The sequence below is a fragment of the Bos indicus genome, chromosome 2 (genome assembly GCF_029378745.1).
Source record: "Bos indicus isolate NIAB-ARS_2022 breed Sahiwal x Tharparkar chromosome 2, NIAB-ARS_B.indTharparkar_mat_pri_1.0, whole genome shotgun sequence".
NCBI classification, from domain to species: Eukaryota; Metazoa; Chordata; class Mammalia; order Artiodactyla; family Bovidae; genus Bos; species Bos indicus.
The window spans coordinates 121,283,178-121,296,636 of record NC_091761.1 but is presented as its reverse complement, the minus strand read 5'-3'; the positions used below and the strand labels follow the sequence as shown (position 1 = coordinate 121,296,636).

At 54.6% G+C, this 13,459-nt stretch overlaps 3 protein-coding genes across 4 annotated transcripts; all 3 read left to right on the top strand.

The window, feature by feature from the left end:
- The first annotated feature begins 994 nt into the window (after nt 1-994).
- CCDC28B (coiled-coil domain containing 28B) lies at nt 995-5,131 on the top strand. 2 transcript variants are annotated; one of them, XM_019979214.2, is made up of 7 exons: nt 995-1,116; nt 2,334-2,521; nt 2,701-2,787; nt 3,665-3,831; nt 3,929-4,122; nt 4,338-4,360; nt 4,935-5,131. In XM_019979214.2, the coding sequence occupies exons 1-7, from the start codon at nt 1,003-1,005 to the stop codon at nt 4,987-4,989; spliced, it is 828 nt and encodes a 275-aa protein (XP_019834773.2). In that variant the 5' UTR covers nt 995-1,002; the 3' UTR covers nt 4,990-5,131. The 2 variants fall into 2 exon arrangements, with proteins under 2 accessions (XP_019834773.2, XP_019834781.2); XM_019979222.2 differs by lacking the exon at nt 2,701-2,787 and having other exon boundaries at nt 996-1,116.
- A 268-nt stretch (nt 5,132-5,399) lies between these two features.
- On the top strand, nt 5,400-8,266 carry IQCC (IQ motif containing C). Its single transcript, XM_019979168.2, has 5 exons — nt 5,400-5,462; nt 6,032-6,175; nt 6,385-6,649; nt 6,871-6,989; nt 7,110-8,266. The coding sequence occupies exons 1-5, from the start codon at nt 5,421-5,423 to the stop codon at nt 7,944-7,946; spliced, it is 1,407 nt and encodes a 468-aa protein (XP_019834727.2). The 5' UTR covers nt 5,400-5,420; the 3' UTR covers nt 7,947-8,266.
- Nucleotides 8,267-8,741: 475 nt separating this feature from the next.
- On the top strand, nt 8,742-13,457 carry DCDC2B (doublecortin domain containing 2B). The gene is made up of 9 exons (XM_019979176.2): nt 8,742-9,004; nt 9,888-9,939; nt 10,380-10,456; nt 10,640-10,771; nt 11,089-11,235; nt 11,339-11,378; nt 12,010-12,145; nt 12,549-12,652; nt 13,045-13,457. Exons 1-9 carry the CDS (start codon nt 8,742-8,744, stop codon nt 13,117-13,119), a joined length of 1,026 nt encoding a protein of 341 aa, XP_019834735.1. The 3' UTR covers nt 13,120-13,457.
- Nucleotides 13,458-13,459: the final 2 nt, after the last annotated feature.

Below are 13,459 nucleotides of genomic sequence, written 5' to 3'. Positions count from 1 at the left end.
CTTTCACCTTCATCAAGAGGCTCTTTAGTTCCTCTTCGCTTTCTGCCATTAGGGTGATGTCATCTGCATATCTGAAGTTATTGATATTTCTCCCCTGACAATCTTGATTCCAGCTTGTGCTTCATCCAGCCCGGCATTTTGCATGATGTACTCTGCACATAAGTTAAATAAGCAGGGTGACAATATACAGTCTTGACATACTCCTTTCCCAATGTGGAACCAGTCCGTTGTTCTGTCTGGTTCTAACTATTGCTTCTTGTCGTGATCTGAATACAGGTTTCTAAGGAGGCAGGTCAGGTGGTCTGGTATTCCCATCTCTTTAAGAATTTTCCAGTTTGTTGTGATCCACACAGTCAAAGGCTTTGGCGTAGTCAATGAAGCACAAGTAGATGTTTTTCTGAAACTCTCTTGCTTTTTCTAGGATCCAATGGTTGTTGGCAATTTGATCTCTGGTTCCTCTGCCTTTTTGTAAATCCAGCTTGAACATCTGAAAACTCTTGGTTCACATACTGTTGAAACCTAGCTTGGAGAATTTTGAGCATTACTTTGGTAGCATGTGAGATGAGTTCAGTTGCACAGTAGTTTGAACATTCTTTGGCATTGCGTTTCTTTGGGATTGGAATGAAAACTGACCTTTTCCAGTCCTGTGGTCACTGATGAGTTTTCCAAATTTGCTGGCATATTGAGTGCAGCACTTTAACAGCATCATCTTTTATGTATTTTATATGAATATATATATGCATTCATTCATTATCTCCCAGCTCCCCACCTCTTTCTCTCCTCCATTTCTGACAAAGCTTCCACCATTTTGCAAGGGATTGTAGCTTCTCTCTTAAACTGATAGGCAGTGAAAGGGTTTTTTGGATTGTCCTCACATAACCAATATCATCACCTTAATTCAAATGGAGACGTGAAGTCGAGTGAAAGGGACAACTTAATAAATACGGAGATGCTCCTCCCATCTTACTCCATTCACTCTATAAAAGGTCAGTTTCTCTTTAAATGCAAATTACCTACTGCGAGCTCAGCTTCCACCCATTCCTTTTCCCTTGTTGGAGAGAGCTGAGGGCGGAGGGAACTCGCACGGAAGCATCACTCCAGACCCTAAATCTTCAGGTTAGTTTCCCCCTTGGGGGTGGGTGCAGAGGCGGAATGACGCTGATCTCTCGCTTCATTTCGGATCCTGGCTCCCGAGCTGAGAGATCTTTTTGGCACGCGACTTTAGAGACTGATTGTGGAAAATAGATCCCAGGTCGCCGCCACGCATTCCTGGGGAGCTGGGGCTCCCGCTGTAATTCTTCTCTCGCGTCTCTAATTGGACTAAGCTGCTGCTGGGCCACGCATTTGACGCGCTTGTTTCCCCAGCACCACACCCCCTCAGTGCCAGCCGGCTTCGTGCCGTTTTAAATGCTTATGCCCCAGGCGCCACCCCAGAGTGCGGAGTCGGGCTTAGTGGTGGAACCTGGAAGTAAGCAGCTTGGGGAAACCCCGTAAAGGGCCTCCAGACCTCAGGCCGAAGGACCTCCGCGGACCTGGAAGCCGAGGGGGCGGGCCGGGAGGGAGGCCGAGCGGTGCGAGCTTCGGCGCAGCCTTTGTTGGAGGCCCAGGCTGCCGGCTGCCCTGCCGGACCACCCGGCCCTCTCTGACTACAGCTGCAGTCAAGAGGGGACTTCCCGACTGGGGAGGGTGAAGCAGCTGGAAGTCTGTCCCAGGGAACTAACGGGAGTCTCCAGGTGTTTACCGTTGGGGGTGGGGTGGAAGAGAGGATGCCAAGTGTCTAAGTGCGGGGACTGAGCCCTGCCAGCTCAACCATTGATGCCCATCCTCTAGGGGTTCGACATGGGGTCTTCCCAGGTGATCCCATGCACGTTTTGATCCCCTTCCATGCTGAGGTCCGTCAGGGTCTGTCCAGGCAGTTGCTGAATAGAACCGGAGTCTAATTAAAACACCCCTAATCCCCAGCTGGGCTCCTGCCAGCTCACATCCACCTAGACTCCCCCTACATTTCCTCCGCCGGCTCCACCCCCTCCGCTACGGGGACTGGAAACCCCGGGAGCAGCTGCAGCTGAGAATAGTGTCTGGTCCACTCCTTTCAGGCAAGACCTAGGTTTCAGGCTAAGGCTCGAGGGCAGAGGGGACCTGGATTGGGCCACAGGTCTTTCAACTACACAGCTGTGATCTCAGCAGTAGGTGCTGGCACCTGGCCTTGCCCACACTGGAGTAATGGGGGGATAGTTAGAAGGTCCTGGGGCCATCCTTTGCAGTTCTTAGGGATAGCTGGAGGGAGGGATGGCTTTGCCGACACCATCTCAGCGGGGCCGCCTCCCTCCCAGGGCCTGAGGCCTAGCCAGCCTCCAATGGAGGACAAGAAGAAGAAAAGGAGTCCCAAGCCCTGTTTGACCCAGCCAGCCCAGCCCCCAGGCACACTACGCAGGGTCCCAGTGCCCACCAGCCACAGTGGCTCCTTGGCCCTGGGACTCCCTCATCTGCCATCCCCCAAACAGCGGACCAAGTTCAAGAGGTAGGTACAGATGGGAAGTAGGGCAAGGAGGGAGGGACCCTAACTCTGGCCTGAGCCCTGTGGGCAGCAAGGTAAAGGGGGGCTTAGCCTATAATTACTAAGCAGGAATCCATGCCTTCCCTGGGGCTCCCCCTCCCTCCACTGGCCCCTGAGAATTCAGACCCAGTCCCTACTTTCAGGTGTGTTGGGAAAAGACCAGGTGGGTCACAGGGCTCACCCAGTGTGATGATGCACCTCAGAGCAGGGAGTGAGCAGACTTCTAGGAGGTGAGTCAGAGAAGGCTGTTGGGCACACTGGAGACAGAGACTGTTCTAAGCTGAGGGGCCTGCCTGCCAGAAGTATGGAAGAAAAATATTGCCTGCAAGGTTCCAGGAATCACAAAGTGGTTTGGTGGTCCCGGAGTGTCATGGGGCAGGAAATGGTGAGGGGATACAAAAAGTAAACAATTTGAATTCTCCACTTAATTTTTTTAATGATTGAAAACTTGCCTCCTACCCTGTAATGTGTCTACCCTATAGGTGTTGCCACTAAACACGCATTCCTCCTCTGATTACTATGTTTCCCTGTGCCTTTGACACCACCTGCCTAAGAGGCACGTTTGGACACGGCCAAGTGAGCGTAGCTGAAGCCCAGGGCTGGGACAGAAATAGTAGGAAGTACAGTTGGAGAGGCATGGAGGCCAAGCTGGGACGGTCGTTCAGTGTTCTCCTGTGGGCAATGGAACATTCAAAAAATGGTTTTTATATACAAGAGGGACAGAAAAATGTTTTTGGGAGCGGTAAAATGGCTCTCATGGCACTAAGGAAGTAACTGTCCCCAAATTCACTGAAGACCAGTAAGGCCAAGTGATCACAGGAGGAATGAGTGAGGGCTCAGACAGGAACCCAAGAGCCCTGCTCCAGGCGTGCTTCTGGCTGTACCACTGGAAGAAAATGACTTCTTCTGACCTCTCACCCTCACCCCTCTTCATCCACTTGCTTCCCTTAATGCATCCGAGTGCCCCAGACAGGGTCAGAAGAACAAATATCCACTTACGTTGATGGGTAGATAGAAAGATGAATTAGTGCATAGACAGATGGCACAAAAGACCTGGGGTACCTGGCTTCCCCCACCCTGTGACCATGGCCACGCCCACTCACCCAGGGTAGGCAAGGAGAAGTGCCGCCCCGTGCTGGCAGGAGGTGCAGGTGGCTCTGCAGGCACGCCCCTGCAGCACTCTTTCCTGACCGAGGTGACCGACGTCTATGAAATGGAAGGGGGGCTGCTGAACCTGCTCAATGACTTCCACTCAGGCCGGCTGCAGGCCTTCGGTGAGTCCTGGGGGTGGGGCTGGAGGGCTGGGTCTCGGGGGGCGAGACTGGGACCGTGGTCCCAAGCTTGCTCCCAGAGCTGACAGGTGCTGTCCAGGGAAGGAATGCTCCTTTGAGCAGTTGGAGCACGTGCGGGAGATGCAGGAGAAGCTGGCCCGGCTGCACTTCAGCCTAGATGTGTGTGGAGAGGAGGAAGATGAGGAGGAAGAGGACGACGGGGTGACGGACGGGCTGCCTGAGGAGCAGAAGAAGACGATGGCTGACCGCAACCTGGACCAGCTGCTTAGCAATGTGGGTCAGGGCTGGGGGCTTTGGCTCCTGAGGGCACCAGGGGGTGGGCACCATGCTTCCAAGACCATTCCTGGCCCCTAGGTGAAAAAGTGGGGGTGCATGGAGGCAAAAGCTCTGGGCCTCTCAATGCCCACCAGAAGCTGAGCCCCAGAACATCCAGAATTTGGCCTGGTGCCCCTCCTTACAGAAACCCCCCTTTCTCTTTCTGTTGACAGCTGGAAGATCTTAGTAATTCTATGTATCCTTTCTAGGGGACTTGACAGTGGGTGTCCTCCCCTCCCAGATATAAAATCAGCTTCCGCCTCCCCACCACCCTGCAGGAATATTTACAGATAACCAATGTCCTCACCCCTTTCAGTCCTACAGAATTAGCGCCAAACTCCCCCTACCCTGGTAGAGGTGCAGAAAGAATTCCCCAAATGTTAGGTCAAAGAAGAGTGGTTGCAGGGACTATGTTCTACATACTTACCAAAATATTTTTAGGCCACTTTAGCTTACACCAATCTATGACAAAGCTTGTCTGATGTCTCCCTATTCTTTCAGCACTAAACAATTATTTTTACTGATTGGATTATCTCCCATCTAGTCCTAACAGAAGTAGTGCACACACACCTGCATGATCTAAACCAGAAGTGAGGGGGTAAGGCACCTGGCAAGAGGGACCAGCAAGGGCTGCAACCCTAGATCACGGACCACCCGAGTCCCTGACCCCCGCCCCTTTGCACAGTTGGGGAAACTAAGCTTGTGCAGGCTGGGACAATAGGGCTGGAAGGACCTGGGGTCCAGAGCATCACAGTCCTTGACCCGCACAGACAGAAGCTGCACCTGGCTGAGAACGCCGAGCCGGAGGAGCCGTCAGCTGTGTAGGTGTAAGACCCAGGCCTTGACTGTCCTTTCTCATTTCCTTCAAACTGTGACTTTCTTACAGACTTGAGTGGGTGTTTCGCCGCCCCCCCAGGTGCTATGGGAGAGGGGGGCACTGAATGGAATTAAACCAGAAGGAAAGAAAGCGGTCTGTGTCTTCTTTCATTGCGCCTTTTACTCGTCAGGGGCGCCCGGGCCCCAGCTCTCGCAGGGACGCCCCTGCGCAACACAGTTCTGGTTTGGGAGGTCCCGCTCGGGGAGTTAGATTCTCCGGGGCTGCTCGGGGTGTGTAGGAACAGCACCCGCTCACGCGGAGTCCTGGCCGGAACCCAAAGGAGGCCGCGGAGACGGCGGGGCGGGGCCTGAGCCCGTCGGCCCGCGGCGCAAGCCGGTGACGCACTGCGCAGGCGCCGGGCGGGTCAGTTTGCGCCCGGATGGAGCGGGAGCGGTTGGTTCGGAAGGTGACGGCGCTGCAGGTACGGGGCGGGAGGCATGCCTGTGATTTCCCTCTACGGGTTCTCAGACTGGGTGGGACCTATGGACCAGATGAGGCTCTCACGTCTAGTAACCTGCCCGCGTGCCCATGTCCGAAGCTACTGACCCACCCCACCGGCCTGAAGAATGTGGGGACCCCAGGGATCCTCGGAGAAGGCAGTTTTCCAGTATTCTTGCCTGGAAAATCCCATGGACGGAGAAGCCTGGTAGGCTGCAGTCCGTGGGGTTGCTAAGAGTAGGACACGACTGAAGTGACTTAGCAGCAGCAGCACGGATCCTCACGCGTCCCCCACCCCCACCCCCACTGCCACCACAAGCTCCTACGGGATCAGGGAAAGGGTGGGAAGGGCCTTCAGTCGAAGAATTGTGCTGGATCCAGTCCAGCACACTCCCTCGAATCCCCGGAGCCCCAACGCACAGTGTCACCTGTCCTTTCCCCGGGGCCGGGTCCCCTCTTGCAGTCACGCGATAACCTCTCCAGGGAGCGTTCCCCAAGATATCCCCATGTTGCAGTGATAAGGGTTTTCTCTCCCCTCGTTCTCCACACCAGGCCTGCATCCGGGGCTTCTTGGTCCGACGCCAGTTCCAGAGTCTTCGAGGTGAATATGAAGCTATTGTACAAGAGATCGAGGGTGATCTGGGCACGCTTCAGTGGACTGAGGGCTGGATTCCCAGGCCCCGATTTCTCCCAAAGGTACTACACACCCTAGAGGTAAAAAATAAAGAGGGACCTGGGCAAGGGCATTCCACATTACCTGCCAATAAGCGTTCCTCAATGGAAAAGGGAACAGACTCACCTCCTCACACCCCAATCCTTAGTCCTCATCAATTGGTATGCTAAATCAGAATGTCCAGATCCTTGGAGGGTTTAGCCTTGGGGCTCTCACACCCTTGATTTCTCAGAAGGCAAAATCCTGTCAGACCTGGAAAGCCACTGGAGAGAGGGCACCAAATCCAGAGCAGGAACTATGGAGCCGCTTCGCATGTAAAGAAACTGAGAAAGAGACCATCGGGGAGGATATGATACTGAAGAAGTCAGGAGAGAGCTTCACAAACGCCAGCAGTCTTCCCTGCAGAGATGCCAGTGCCTGGTCTCAGGATGAGCAGAGCAGGAGGACCGGGAAACCGAGCCAAGAGACCAGAGACGTGTCAAGGATGAACGACCCAGGTACACCTCTACCTAGATCAGGGCAGGCCTCTGCCCTCTGGGCCTAAGCGTTCCCATCTGAAAAGTGAAGGCTTGTGCTAGATAAGCTGCATCCCTTTCTTCCCTCCTTCTGGTTGGGGGCGACTTATGGGTGCATAGGGGAAAGGTGCCAGGGTCTAAGGACTAGGCCAGTGCCCAGTGCCTGTCCCCTCAAGGCTTTCTCCCTTCGTTCTCCTTCACAGAAGCTGCAGGTCCAGGACTGTCCCACAGCCAGACTGAGCTCCAGGAGCTCCAGAACCACCGCAGCCACTTGGCCATGGAGCTGCTGTGGCTACAACAGGCCATCAATAGCCGTAAGGAGGTAGGCACTAATTTGGAGCCTTTTTTGCACATTTAAAGCCAAGGGTCGGGGTGAGGGAAAAGCCTCCTGCCAGACCCAAGCAGTCCTGCCTGGTACAGTGTCTCTTCTTTTCTCTAACAGTACCTAGTTCTCAAACAAACACTGAGATCCCCAGAAGTGAACCAGAACAGACATGAGCCCAGTTTATGCCAAGATCATGGGGGACAGAGCTGTGAAAAAGCTGGATCACAACCAGGCCCACCACTGGAAGACCAGCCCTACAGAGGCAGGACCCCTGGAGAGCCAGGCCATGTGGATGCCTCCTGCTGGAGGCTCAGATCACAAGCCCACAAATTCCCAGAAGGACTGGCCACTCCAGATAAAACAACTGCTGGGGCCAAGTACAGGGACCCATCCTACAGATGGCCTGGACCACAGCTGCCCACACCGTCGGAATACCAGGCCACAGGGAAGAGGCTCACCAAAGAGCTGGACTGTGGAGAAGAGATCTCTGGAGAGACCTGCCTGCAGCTGATAACACTTCTAGAGGATGAAAGCCACAAAGAGCTCAAATCTAAGGGCTCCTGTCCTGGAAAGGCCAGGACACAGCTGCCCACACTCCATAAGGACCCAAACATTGAAGACAACTCTCCCAGGGGGCCATGCCCAAAAGAGCTTGATTGGCAAAGAGCTGTGCCGCAAGAGTTGGGCGTCTCAGAGGACCATGTCACCTGGGATGGGTCTTTGGCAGAGCATGGTGGCCTGGATCTCTGGAAGAATAAACCACCCAAGGGCCAGACCCCCAGTGATAAAAGCTCCATAGAGAGAAGCCCCAGTGAATCTAGCCACGAAGGATGGCAAAACCAGAGGGCTGTACCATTTAGGTCAAGGCCACCTGAGAAACTGTCCACAGGGTCAGGCCACACAGGAGAGGATCACTGGAGGGGCAGACAGTGGAAAACAGGACCAGCAGGCTAGACCCTGGGGAACCAGGGAGGACCAGGTTCCAAAGGGTGATGCTATGAAAGGGCAGTGAGGGAGACAGGACCTCATCCTAGTTCCCTGGTTCCAGTTGTGCCTCCTGCCCCTGTTCCTGGGTGTTGGTGGCTAGTGAGGCCAAGAGAAGCTGGAGCACAGAGCTGGCACCAGTAGAGGGAGAAGGCAGGAGGCTACTTTCATCCTCTGCCTGTGGCTCAGCCCACATTTGGGGATAGGGAGCAACCTGGGGCAAGTCAAGCTGGAGAATAAAGGTTGAGAATAAATAAAGATGGAGAATAAAGGTTTTTGTTAGATTCTGAGCCTGGTTGTATTTTATCTTCTGCCCCTGGTCAGGACAAGCTTCTGGGACCTCCTGTTCACTTCCTGCTGACATGGGGCATCCTCTCCAGAGCTGGCTGAGAGCCACAGCCCAGGAGCAGACTAGCATTCTTGGGGAACAGCCCCCCAAAGCTGTTGGGCTACAGAGTGGCAGGGAGGCTCTGAGAATCCCTGCCCCAACCCAGTACTAAACATCTGTGTTTCAGTGTGATCTCTGCCACTGCCCCCTCTCACTGAGTCCCGGCTCTTCCTTCATACCTAATGACCAGACCCACCCTACTGTGAGGCCCCACCAAGAGCAGACTGGATGAGACCCTGAATGCAGACAGATGCTCCTATGGAGGCTCTCCCTGCCTTCCTGGGTGAAAAGGCAGGACTCCACCTCTGATTGGCATTGCTCCCAACCCTGTCTTAGTTGCCTGGCAACAGCTCTGCGTCTCTAGCCAGGGACACACAATGGCCAGTGGCAGTCCAGCAGCCAAGAGGGTAGTGGTGTACCGGAACGGGGACCCCTTCTCCCCAGGCCGCCAGCTGGTGGTGACTCAACGCCGCTTCCCCACCCTGGAGACCTTCCTCTGTGAGGTGACATCGGCTGTGCGGGCCCCAGTGGCCGTGCGTGCTCTCTACACCCCTTATGGCCACCCTGTCACCGACCTGGCAGACCTGCAGAACGGAGGGCTGTATGTAGCTGCTGGCTTCGAACATTTCCACAAGCTCCCGTGAGTGGGCTGAGGGTGGTCAAAAGCCTGGGGAGGGAGGTAATAGCAACAGCAGCAGTTCAGTACTGACTATGTAGACATTAGCAGTCCTGTGAGGTGGGTGGTCTTATCCCCAGTCTTTGGAAGGGTAAATCAAGATAGTCCTAAGCTGCCCAGGAGTAGACAACACAGGTGAGCCACTGTTCAAGTCAAGAGTCTGACACACGATCACGCCTATCCAGCCAGGACCAAACCACGGTAAGAGCAACATTCTCATGCTAGTTGAGCCCCCTTTTCCAAAGGCTCTTCCTGATGGGATCCTTATCACCCCCATCACCACCACCACCAAATACTCTACATCTATCCATAGACATCCCGTGTTCTCCAGTAGGCTGGGACCACCCTTTACAGGGTGTAGCTGTGCTTTCCAAGATGGGAGACTTCAGTGTCTGAGCTTCCAACTCAGATCTGGCTTCCAGGTCTTCTTTCACTCTCAGCTGAGAGGTTGCTCGCTGTAACCTAAGGAGCCAGGAGTTGGGGAGCTAGACAGACTTAGAATCTGGACTTGGTCACTTCCGTGTTACTTTGGGAGTCCTTGTTCTGTCTCATACAAAATGAGATGAAACCACATACCCTGCGAAGGAGAACATTTCTCTGAGATACAGGAGGATTTAGACCTTTAATTATGTGGTTTGTGCCCTGGACTGGATGTGCAGCCTGATATACGCAGGGCCTAAGGCAGGTTCAAGTGTCAGCATCTGTTTCTGGACTGAGGTGACTTGAGACTGTTTCACTGGGAAGGGAGACCTGGTGAGCTGGGCCCCAGCCCCCTCCTCTGGCAGCTGCTGGGCTGCTGAGGTCCCCTGGCTCCCCAAGATGACCTGTGACCTCTCTGTCCTTTCAGCTATTTACCCCCTGCAGGGAAGGATCCAGGTGGGAAGAGCAGCAGATTGGCAGTGAGTCCTGGGGCAGGCCAGCCCCTAGCCCTCTGTTCTCCCCCTCCTCTGGGATGGCTCCCACTTTGGTCTGGGAGGTCAGGGGCCCCAGAAGCAGCTGGATCTGCCTGTCTCCACACCTACTCTGGAGCCAGCTGCTACCCTTTCCAGGGTGCAGGATTTCAAAATGCTGTTCCCTGCGCCTTTCGCAACCTTTTATCTCCAGGCTGTGGTCCTCAGAGGAAAGAGGACGCTATAAAACAGAGGGATGGGAGGGGGTTAAGAATGTGACTTAGAGAGGTAGAAGCACCCTATGGTAAAAGCTGTGACCAGTCTCACGCTCCTTATCCCCTCTTCCGCCCCAGTCTGGTTCCTTTCCCTCACCCTACCCACCTTAGACTGACCTACCCCTGACCAAAGGCCTCAATGCGTTCCTGATCTGGGGACCTGATGGGTTTCAGGGTCTTCCGGTGACTCGGCAGCTATGTGATGGGGCCCTTGGACGGCAGCTACCTGCTGGTTCCCCCTGCTATATCCAGTAAGTGCCCGTGTTGGGGAGGCGGGGGCATAGATTTTTGTTTCAGTGAGGCCAAGGAAAAGTAGGTGGATTTGTTCCAGGAGCCCGTGCACTGGGTCTCAGACTGTCTTCTGGCCCCGGTGCCATCCTTCATCCTCTCACATGGATGCTCACATCCCCTTACCAGGCTGCTCTTTGTCCCAGTGTGTTCAGGAATGGGGACCTGTTAAGTCCTCCGTTCAGCCTGAAGCTGTCCCAGGCTGCCAGCGAGGACTGGGAAGCAGTGTTGAAGCTCCTGAAGGAGAAGGTGAAATTACAGAGCGGGGCTGTGCGCAAGTGAGTCTGGGAACTGCGGAAACCTGAATGTCCCCAAAGGGAGCCGCCCCACTGGTTCTGGCCTTCCTAGAGGATGAAAAGGCCAAAGGAAAGCATGTTTCCCCAAAGGGGACTTCTTTCTGTGCCAGAGGGAGAGGCCCTTCCGGCCCAGCCCTTGGAGCCAGGGTGGAGCCTGGGGGACTGGCCCTGGTGCCCGGAGAGCTGCTCCCCAGCAGGGCCAGGCACCTTGGAAGAGCTGTACCCACCCCCTCACAGTCTGCTGACTATCAAGACCCACCTTGTTCACTGGCCCTTATGTACTCACCTCTCTCTCCCAGGCTCTGCACCCTGGACGGGCTCCCACTGTCAGCAAGGGAGGCTCTGGTGAGCGGCCATTACTACGTGGCCGTTGGAGAGGATGAGTTCAAGGCCCTCCCCTATCTGGAGCTGCTGGTGCCCAGTCGCTCACTGCCCAGGGGCTGCTGGTATGTATATATGAGGGGAGGGGCGGCAGGTTAGAGCAAAGGAAGCCACCCTGACTCCATGTCCTGCTCTGCCCGCTATAAGCCTTCTCTTTTTTCATTGCAGGCGTCCCCCAGGTCCAAAGTCCAGGCCCCACCAGCAGGTGGTAGGTGACCCAGGGTGTTGTGGGGGGCGGGAAAGAAGGAAGTGACTAGCTTCCTGCTGAGGCTCTGACCTTATTGTACTGTATCCTCTCAATAATTTTGTGAAATAAAGATTGTTATTCCCATTTTCCAGAGGAGAGGCTGAAGTTCAGAGGAGTGAAGTGATTTGTTCAGGGTAACACAGTTACTGACAGCAGCCAGACCAGAACCAGGTCTGAAAGCCAGCTTATCTGGGCTCTGTGAAGATCTTCAGGACTCTGAGTTGCTGGACCTGATGCCAGATTGGATGCTGGGAAAATCAGTATATCTGGCATAGCAGGGTCCAAAATGCTTATCAGCTTCCCATCTTATCCCAGGCCTGAGCCCTCCCAAGAGATGAGCCAGCGAGTTGAGGGTAGGAGGATACAACCTGATTTCACTGGTCATTTAGAACACCAGACATCATCTACTATGTCCCTGGATAAAGCAGCCTGATGGAAGAGGGAGCAGGGAGGGAAGATGCAGGCTATGAAGATGGATGGCTTCTCCTCTCCCAGGCTGCCAAAGGCATCAGAGGCATTCACACCTGGACTGGGAGTGGAGAAGGTAAGGACAGCCTACAACCATGGCTCACGCTCAGTGTTCCCTCCGCAGGCCCAGGGCCACAGAGCACAGGCAAGCCGGTTCTCTCCAAACGAAGCCAGACAAATTGAGCCATCTGCTTTCTATGCCAGACCCCAACGAGCTATTGAGCCAAGAAGCATGCTCCCCACGCTCTCATTTCCATCAGGTGAGGGGACCCCAGAATTCAAGGCCTTCTCAGCCAGCCTCTGACAGTGACATGGGATGGTGCCTGCTGGGGATGACACAGGAGGGTGAGGGAGTTCCATGGTCCAGAGCTGGTCTTGACTTCAGCACAACTGTCTCCTGCTCCCTCGTGTGCATAGCCAGTCCTTTGCCTTTTCATGGGGACCTGGCTTATGAAAAGAAGCATGTGAAAACTCGAAGCCATGAATTTCAGGGGTGGGATTTGGAAGGGTTGGGGATGGGGGCCAAAAGCCTGCCCCTGAACTAACCTCCATCCTCTGCGGTCATGAACGAGGCTCAGGGCTGGGGAGAGGGCTGATAAAGTCTAAGGAAAGAATGTTGAGGGCTCCTCAGCCTCGGCGTTGGTCTCTTGCCTTCCACGTCAGGAACCAAGGGAGTGTATAGGGCTCCCCACCCAAGGAAGGAGACGGCAGGGGCCCGGGAAGTAGCAGATGATGAAGACACCCAGACAGAGGAGCCCTTGGATCAGGTGGGCCGGGGCTGGAAGCTGTGTGTTGGCTTTTGTTTTGTTTGTATGGTTTTTTTTTTGCTGTACCCTGCGGCATGTGGGATCTTAGTTCCCCAGCCAGGGATCAAACCTGCACCCACTGCATTGGAAGCCAGGGAAGTCCCTGGAAGCCATACGTTGGGACAGGAGTTCTGAGCTGGAAACCAGCAGCCCTGGGTTGCAGGAACAATTCTCCCTTGTGACTGTGAACAAATCTAACCTTCTCAGAGCCCGAGTTCCTATGTTAAATGAGATGGTGGATCCAGATTTCTGGTCTCTTCCTTTCCTGGGGTTGGGAAACCCCAGGCTAAAGGCTGGAGGCTGGACTGGGGTGCTTAATGGCTCCGTTCTGTGTGGCCTTCTTCCTCCTCCAGCGGATAGCACAGATTGTGGAAGAGGCGCTGTTCCTGGAAAAACAGCCTGGGGCTGGGGCGGCTATCTCAGCCTGATGCCTGCTCCACCATCTTGAGATCCAGCAGCTCCAGCCAGGAACTGGGGACCTTCACTCTGTAGTCACCTTTTATCCTCAGCCTCCAGCAGCCTGTTCTCAAGGAACCAGCATCTCCTCTGGGCTCACAGGGTATGATGCAACCCCTTCAGTCCGGCTCTGCTGCTCATAAACCTACACCCCAGTCTTCTTTCCTTTTGGAGCAGAGAAGCCCCAGCTACAGAGGCTGTTTCCTTATGAGAGTCTCTGGCCAGAGAAAGGAGTAGCCAGCTGGGTTTGGGGGAGAGACCACAAACATGGGAGCGGGTCTGTCACAATAAAAGAATACTTACTAATCTCCA

Bases quoted from the DNA above. Each gene is read 5' to 3' on its own strand.
- CCDC28B (XM_019979214.2), top strand. From the start codon at position 1,003: ATGCAAATTACCTACTGCGAGCTCAGCTTCCACCCATTCCTTTTCCCT. The intron at 2,788-3,664 runs GTGAGTCAGAGA...CCACTCACCCAG, and splicing joins AGTGAGCAGACTTCTAGGAG to GGTAGGCAAGGAGAAGTGCC. The intron at 3,832-3,928 runs GTGAGTCCTGGG...GGTGCTGTCCAG, and splicing joins AGGCCGGCTGCAGGCCTTCG to GGAAGGAATGCTCCTTTGAG.
- IQCC (XM_019979168.2), top strand. From the start codon at position 5,421: ATGGAGCGGGAGCGGTTGGTTCGGAAGGTGACGGCGCTGCAG. The intron at 5,463-6,031 runs GTACGGGGCGGG...TCTCCACACCAG, and splicing joins GGAAGGTGACGGCGCTGCAG to GCCTGCATCCGGGGCTTCTT. The intron at 6,650-6,870 runs GTACACCTCTAC...TCTCCTTCACAG, and splicing joins GTCAAGGATGAACGACCCAG to AAGCTGCAGGTCCAGGACTG.
- DCDC2B (XM_019979176.2), top strand. From the start codon at position 8,742: ATGGCCAGTGGCAGTCCAGCAGCCAAGAGGGTAGTGGTGTACCGGAAC. The intron at 9,940-10,379 runs GTGAGTCCTGGG...GATGGGTTTCAG, and splicing joins GGAAGAGCAGCAGATTGGCA to GGTCTTCCGGTGACTCGGCA. The intron at 12,653-13,044 runs GTGGGCCGGGGC...TTCCTCCTCCAG, and splicing joins CAGAGGAGCCCTTGGATCAG to CGGATAGCACAGATTGTGGA.